The 7,728-nt window shown below is 38.0% G+C and overlaps 1 protein-coding gene and 1 non-coding gene across 2 annotated transcripts; one reads left to right on the top strand and one right to left on the bottom strand.

The window, feature by feature from the left end:
* Nucleotides 1–2,197: 2,197 nt before the first annotated feature.
* Nucleotides 2,198–4,743, top strand: LOC112185204 (pentatricopeptide repeat-containing protein CRP1, chloroplastic). The gene is made up of 4 exons (XM_024323412.2): nt 2,198–3,551; nt 3,684–3,836; nt 3,938–4,219; nt 4,321–4,743. The coding sequence occupies exons 1-3, from the start codon at nt 2,316–2,318 to the stop codon at nt 4,112–4,114; spliced, it is 1,566 nt and encodes a 521-aa protein (XP_024179180.1). The 5' UTR covers nt 2,198–2,315; the 3' UTR covers nt 4,115–4,219; nt 4,321–4,743.
* A 319-nt stretch (nt 4,744–5,062) lies between these two features.
* On the bottom strand, nt 5,063–5,175 carry LOC112183182. Its single transcript, XR_002929773.1, has one exon. It is a non-coding gene; the product is annotated as a small nucleolar RNA Z278 (small nucleolar RNA).
* Nucleotides 5,176–7,728: the final 2,553 nt, after the last annotated feature.

Below are 7,728 nucleotides of genomic sequence, written 5' to 3' on the forward strand. Positions count from 1 at the left end.
TAAGGATGAGGTTATGGTTTCGCCAATGCTTCTGATGGCAGTGGTTCTATGGGTTAGAGAGAGAGAAGAGTTGGGAGAGTCAATGTGGCACTATGTAAACCGTTAGATGAGTCTGGACACGTGTCGTCATCTCGTAGAGAGCTCAGGTAGCTCCGGTCACTAAGTGGCTCAGGAGAGGATCCTTTCCCAAAGTAATTTGGACATATTGTCTTATAAATGTAATCAAGTAGCAAGCTTTAGGTAGAAACGCGTTATTATTTAAAACATAAAGGATGAATTATAATAACCCTCCAATGTAATCTTTGCTCATATTATTAAACTTTCTTTTTTTGAAATAAAGATGGTGCGACTGCCCTCAAGTCTTGATTAATGAAATTGCAGACTGCCCTCAAGCCTTGATTAATGAAATTGCAGACTGCCCTCAAGCCTTGATTAATGAAATTGCAAAATACAAGGGGGAACGTAGAGCATGAACCCCATATTACAATAATCATTAAGAGAACATCCTAAAATAATACTAACACTCTCCACAAAATTTATGTATTCTAACAAGCACTAATAAGCAAAGAGTGCATGAATGGCTACTCCATTTGCTTTGACATAGCGGTGACATATCGGAAAGATAACCCTATCACGAAGAAACATCATTACAAATAACACAGCTTTCTCACTATGTTGCCACATGGAAATAAATCTGGCGACACTCAATTTCATCATGTCACTAGGAGGTTGCGTCCATTTGATAAAGCAAATAGCTCATTGCCTCGCTAGGCCAGATAAGGCACACATAGTGTGCATACCAGGACCAAGCCCACGTCACCCTATCAAATAGTGATAAGGACTTATTGCCGGCATAAAGCCACAATTAAGCTTTCTTTTCATTTTACAAGAAGTTACTACTTCACCAAGGTTAGTTAACTCAAGTGGTTACAACCACATTTTTGCACTTTAAGCTATTAAGATCAATGTTTTTAGTCTTTAGAATTAGTGTTTTAATGTCACCTACTGTATAATTTAATATCATAAAATTAAACACTACCATTTAACCTTAACTCGAATCAAAAGATGAATGACAACCATAGATAACATGTGTTTAATAGTTCAATTTTTCATTTTAAGGTTGACTGTGTTGATAAAAAAAAAAAAAGTCTTTCTCAATGTACCCAGAAAAAATCTAAGTAAACCCAGCAATATATTTATTTCTAAATACTTCTAATTAAACAAACTGATTTCTCCAAAAGATTCCCTCCTTGAAAATGATATACCCAGCAAAAAGAAACTAATTGACAAACAAAACCTGCCCAGCTCTTTATAACCGGTATCTCCATCAATCCCCAAGTTCCTATTTGAAGTTTTCAATCCCAACAACAAGTTTATAATAAAAGCACTATCAAAAGTGAAGTGAATGAAGTAAAGCAACTTTCTCAATCAATAAGGACTTTGAATGGCTTGCCCAGATTAGACAAAAATGAAGTGTGAAGTGATTTTGTTTTTCTCTTTTGTATTGAATATTTTAAATTGATGGAGAAGCTCTGAATTTGGATTTGAGTGAAACATCAAAAATTTGCGGAAACTTAATTATTTGTGCTCATGTCGGCTCGATTGGTAAATGAAGTTTTAAAGGAATGAGATGCAGAGAGAAAACAGAATTAGACCACGATAGGCAGTTGAAGGAATAATCTTAGCGACCTCCTTAATCATGACGGCGATGATCTGGGTAATAAAAATATGTGAAAGTTTTGAAGGAATGAGATGCAGAGAGAAAACAGAAATAGACCACGATAGGCAGTTGAACGAATAATCTTAGCGACCTCTTTAATCATGACGGCGATGATCTGGGTAATAAAAATATGTGAAAGTATCATATCAGTGTGTTCAATGGAGCACGGCTGTATTGAAATAGTTGAAGTCGACAAGTGGAACAGCGTCTGCAGAGCAGTTGTTGGGTATATTTTACAAGGGTATTCTAGGAATAATTATTGTTTTTTTATATTTTTTATAGGGGAATTATTGTGTTTAATTAGACATAATTAAAGATATTTAAAAATAAATATTTTTACTAGCTACATTTAGAAAGACAAAAATAAAAAAAAATCCTGTATATTTCTAGCATTTTTTTCACTGGCCTTATCATTTGGTAAGCGGGCTCTGTTAAGTGAGAGCTTACCGGCCCATGAAAACCTGATCGGATCAGCCTCCAGTGTCACCAATCCACATTGTTTGATTCTTCTGAAACTCTGGAGTCCAACGAAACATAACTCTGAAACTCGCAACCGCCAGAACACAAAGTTTCCAAAAAGGGCATAGAGAGAGAGATGCTGACGCAGTCCGTTTTGTGTCCCAAGTCACCTTTACTGTCATCATCCTCAGGTAGCCTCTTCACTTCTCTCTCTCTGTTCTGTCCAACTTGTCTCAAATTCTCCGAGAAACACAAGCTGCGTGCTTCTCTAACTCACTCAAATCCCAGCGAGGGTGTCAAAGAATTCAACTTTCTAGCTTTAAACGACGAAACTCATGCAATTACTGACCACCCAAATGGCCCAACTCTCGGAGAGGAAATTTCCTTTGAGTTATACAACCATTTGTTACAAGATTTTTGTAGAGTTGGGCATGTTGACAAGGCCATGGCTCTTCTTGCTCGAATGGAAGCTCTTGGCTTTCGACCCAATTCGATATCCTACACTCGTTTAATTGATGCTCTGGGAAGTTTTGGGAGGACTTTGGAGGCTGATGTGTTGTTTCAGGAAATGATATTTGTGGGGTTTAGGCCAAGAATTAAGCTTTACAATGTGTTGCTTAGAGGGTTTTTGAAGAAAGGTTTGTTAGGACTTGCAATTAGAGTTTTGGGAGTAATGGGTGATTTGGGTACTGAAAGAAATCGAGAAACTTATGAGATTTTACTTGATTACTATGTCAATGCTGGGAGGTTGGAGGATACTTGGTCAATGATTAATGAGATGAAGCAGAAGAGGTTTCGGCTGAGCTCATTTGTGTACAGTAAGGTTATTGGTCTTTATAGAGACAATGGGATGTGGAAGAAAGCAATGGACATTGTGGAGGAGATAAAAGAAATGGGGTTGGTATTAGACAAACAGATTTACAACAGCATTATTGATACATTTGGGAAATATGGTGAGTTGGATGAAGCATTGGAAGTCTTTGGGAAAATGAAACAAGAAGGTGTAAGGCCTGATATTTCGACCTTTAATTCGTTGATACGGTGGCACTGCAAGTCTGGTTTGTTAAAGAAGGCCCTTGAGTTGTTTACCGAGATGCAAGAACAAGGATTATATCCTGATCCGAAAATGTTTGTTACTATTATCAGTAGATTGGGGGAGCAAGGGAAGTGGGATATGATACAGAAGACCTTTGAGAATATGAGAAGCCGAGGGCATAAAAAAAGTGGGACTATTTATGCTGCTCTGGTTGACATTTATGGGCAATATGGAAAATTTCAGGACGCAGAAGAGTGTATATCTGCACTAAAGGCAGAAGGTCTTGTTCCCTCTGCCAGTATGTTTTGTGTCTTAGCAAATGCCTATGCCCAGCAGGTTATCTTTCTGCACTTCAAAAGTCTTTCCATATAATTTCACTTGAAGCATGAAGATTTCGTCCCGTAATTTCTTTGTAGTTCTACATATATCAATATGCATATCATCTATTGGTATTCTTCTTTAATGCAGGGATTATGTGATCAGACAGTCAAAGTACTTCAGCTCATGGAAGCCGAGGGAATCGAACCAAATGTGATAATGCTGAATGTTTTGATTAATGCATTTGGTATTGCTGGTAGACATTTGGAGGCATTGTCCATTTATCACCATATAAAAGAAAGTGTAAGTCTATAAGAGGTCTAGAAACATTTCTACAACCCAGTCAGTTTCAATGGTACTTGTTAGCCAAGTTTTTAATGGTGATGATTTTGTTGTTTCTGAAGGGTTTAAGCCCCGATGTAGTTACTTATACTACCCTTATGAAGGCGTTTATTCGAGCAAGGAAGTATGATAAGGTCCCTGAGATATACATGGATATGGAACATGCTGGATGCACCCCAGATAGAAAGGCTAGACAGATGTTAGAAGTCGCTTCATTGGTCCTTCAACAGAGGAATTGAGAGTATCCGGATGGCTTTAAGTGAGTTTGGGATGCAACGTGCTCATGTTGTGTCGTATGGGTCTAATTAGAGACCAAACTACTCTTGATATTATCGTTAACTAAGGTGAGTTTTCTTTCTTCTATTCTCATGGTGTTTTGAGCTTCAATGATATGGCTTTATATCTAATTGACCTTGTTTGTACTTCTATATAATGCTGTTCTCAGGTTTTCTGAGACGGCTGTTGAATCGCACTTCATAAATGGTGAAACTTTCAGCTGGTGAAAATTTCTGTTTCTGATGCAACATACGGGAGTGAGATCTCAAATATCTTGGTATTAACTATATGAAGTGAAAAATGTGAGAGATATATCCAACACATGTCAACACTCTTTGTGAGCTGCCAACTGTGTTTTCTGAAGCCAAGGCTCGCACCGTCAGAGATCCAACTTATAGCTTGTGCTGAACTAAACACAAGCAGAACTTTTGCTGTTTTGCAGCAGAATCGAGTATTATGTTCATATTGTACATGTAATGGAAAACTTGTTCATATTTTCACGAGAAAATCAATATACAATCTTGAACAATTTTTGTTTGCACAGAGTTTCCATCGCACCCATTTCTTGCCTGGTGTATTGTTGTTCTTTCAACGACCTACCCAGTGACCATGAGTTTTCTATTGCCAAATTCAACATGGCATCAAATCATCAATTATCTTTTGAGCTTTGACGAAGGCCTTTAGGTTGAGCATTGAAACATGGGCGTGCAGGCCCCTAGGAACTAGGAAGATGGTTTCCAGAGGAGGCAATATCAATGCATAGCCAAATTCAACATGGCATGAGCATCAATTAATTCGCATCAATTAAAAAAATACTCCATACAAGTTGACCTCTACACACATTCTCAGTAGTAAACCATTTGAAAATTACACGATTTAAGCAACACAGTGATTTTATTACGGTGCCGAACACCTCAGTTAAATCCATTGATATCACGTGAAATGCAGCTTTGCCGAGGGGTTCTCCCTTTACAGGGTCTCGGCTCCACTACACCTCAAACAACTGGATTGAATCATCCTCAGCAATCACAGAAATCATCTCAAAAACTCAACAGTATCGATAAGCAATTTCACAAGTTCCTCTAGCAATTATCAAATACTGAGTAACCGAATCAAAATTTAACAACAACTAAAGAATAGCCACGCCTTATTAGATCAAAATCTTCTAGATCTAAGCTATAACTAGCTCAAATATCAGAAATCTCCGATTACGAACACAGAAAAACACATAGAAGTAACAACGTGATTCAGCTCTAGAGTTCAGCTACCGCATTCATTTCAGTTTTTGATGAAAGGAAAGAAGAATTGCATTGAGACGATGAGAAATCGTCAATTTTGTCCGGAACGAAGCAGAGGAGAGAGAGAAAGTGGAATACCTGAAGGAACTACAGAGAAGATGATGAACTAAGCTTTGCTCTCGCGGCTGAGGCACTGAGAGTTTGCTTTAGGGTTTCCGGCTTTTATAATTGTGCGAGATAAAATCAGGGTTTTATTTCTTGTTGGGCTGGGCTGTTTGGGCTTGGCTTTGTGAAAAGTTGGGTCGGGCTTCGATTCATGTGTAATCCCACGGTTTGCATTGAGATTTCCAAATTTCCAATTTTGTCCCACTTTTTTCTACTACATGGTAATTAGATAAAAATATTAAAAGTGAAAATAATAATTGAGTAAAGAGCCTCAAGCTCCCTTTCCTTTTTTCTGATGAATCCTTTTTCTTTGATTTTTTATCAATACTATTAGTAGTAATAAAGTTAGAAATATTCGTTGAATCACTTGAATGTTGATGATAGGTGAAATGTTTGAGCCGCTATCTTGCAAGTTTTTTTTTTTTTTTTTTTTGAGATGAATTTAATCCAAAAGATTACAACGATGGGAATGACACTTTAAAATTCTAACCACTCCAAACAGAGAAGAGGACATACTCATACCCCAAATATAGAACTAGCGGTTATGATAAGCTGATAGGGGCCCAACTCTAACCACAAACATCAACTTATCCCAGGAGTTCTTATACATCCTTACAATCAACCTCAAGAAGAGACTAACCCCTTCCGACACCATATACCAATATCTCCAGATATGTGTAGGGGCAGCTCCTTATTACATTGACTACAAGAACACAGCGAAATTAGAACAATTAGTCCCTAGAGATGACACCATAAAATGGCACACCACTTGTCCAGACCACTAACACCCTCACTCAAAGGAGGAGGGACTGATAAAACCTAAACAAGAACCTAAAAAACCAAAACAAAACTCTAAAGAAACCACCAACACCCTCACTCAAGGGAGGAGGGACTGATTAAACCTAAACAAAACCTATAAAACAAAGCAAAAACCCTAATAATAATGATGACGAGCCCTCACGAACCACCTTACTTCTCGGCCAGTAATCAACTGTCGAAAGCGATCATGGGAGATTCAGGCCAGATCCAAGCATACACGAATAATCTGAAATTCACCAACTACAACCAACTAGCATTCCACAATTCCCACCCAGACCGCATCCAACATCCACGCCTCCGCCACAAGTCCATCGCGCACCACCACCCCCTCCGATCCCACAAATCCCAAACTCTAGCGAGCAACCCGATCAGGAATAGCATAACGAAAGAAAAAGGTCTCTGGTCAGAACTTGGAAATCGCTCTAAAGCCGCAACCAACTCAAGTAGAAGAAGGAAGAGAACGCGACTCACCAACCACCGGAGAAAACATAACAGCTCTGATACCAATTGAAGGAATGGATGGATTTCAAAACTTTTTAATTAGTGCGGAATTAGTTTAACCATTAAACTACTAACTAAACATAAAATCCATTCATTTAACCCATAATCTTGGCTTATTGTGATATGTATATAAACATAGCATGCATAGTAAGGAAGAACAAAGAGGGAGTTTATGTTCTACTCACCCTTGGAGCGTGATTTTAATCCGATCCAAGTGAACCACCAAAGTTCCTCTCCTTGATCTCTCCTTGTGTGTGTTTCCTCCACCTTGAAGCACCTTGGATTAAGAACTCCTTCTTGTACTCCTTCTTGTGCTTGTAATCTTCTCTTTGATGTAACAAGTAAAGCCACAAAAGGATATGGCCTCTAAGGATCTTCACCAAGTGAATCAAGAGATGAAGAAAGATGAAAGAAAAGAAGAAATTATGCAAGTGTTCTTCTTTCCTTTAATTTGGTAATGGACCAAGGGAGAACTCTTTCTCTCTCTCTCAAATCTGAAAATAATAGTGTGGAGACACACTTATTCTCTTTGTCCATGCTTTCACTTTTATATAATAGGAAATAACTCCAATTACTAAAAGAAAATATTGACTTTCATAAAGCCAATATTTTGGCTGGTCCATACTTGTTATTGGGCACTAAAAATGTGTCTTGGGCTTTCATTTAAATCTCATTTAGTGAAGCCCAAGTCCACACGAAAAGCCCGACAATCATTTAGGCCCAATAGGTTCGGTTTTACCCGAAAAACCTAATTATGTCCAAATAATAAATCTAATTAATTATTTGGTCATAACCAACTCTTGTTTAATCTTCTTCATATACAATCTCAAGGATCCACTTATATGGTGTGCGAT

Source organism: Rosa chinensis, chromosome 1 (genome assembly GCF_002994745.2).
Source record: "Rosa chinensis cultivar Old Blush chromosome 1, RchiOBHm-V2, whole genome shotgun sequence".
Lineage (NCBI taxonomy): Eukaryota > Viridiplantae > Streptophyta > Magnoliopsida > Rosales > Rosaceae > Rosa > Rosa chinensis.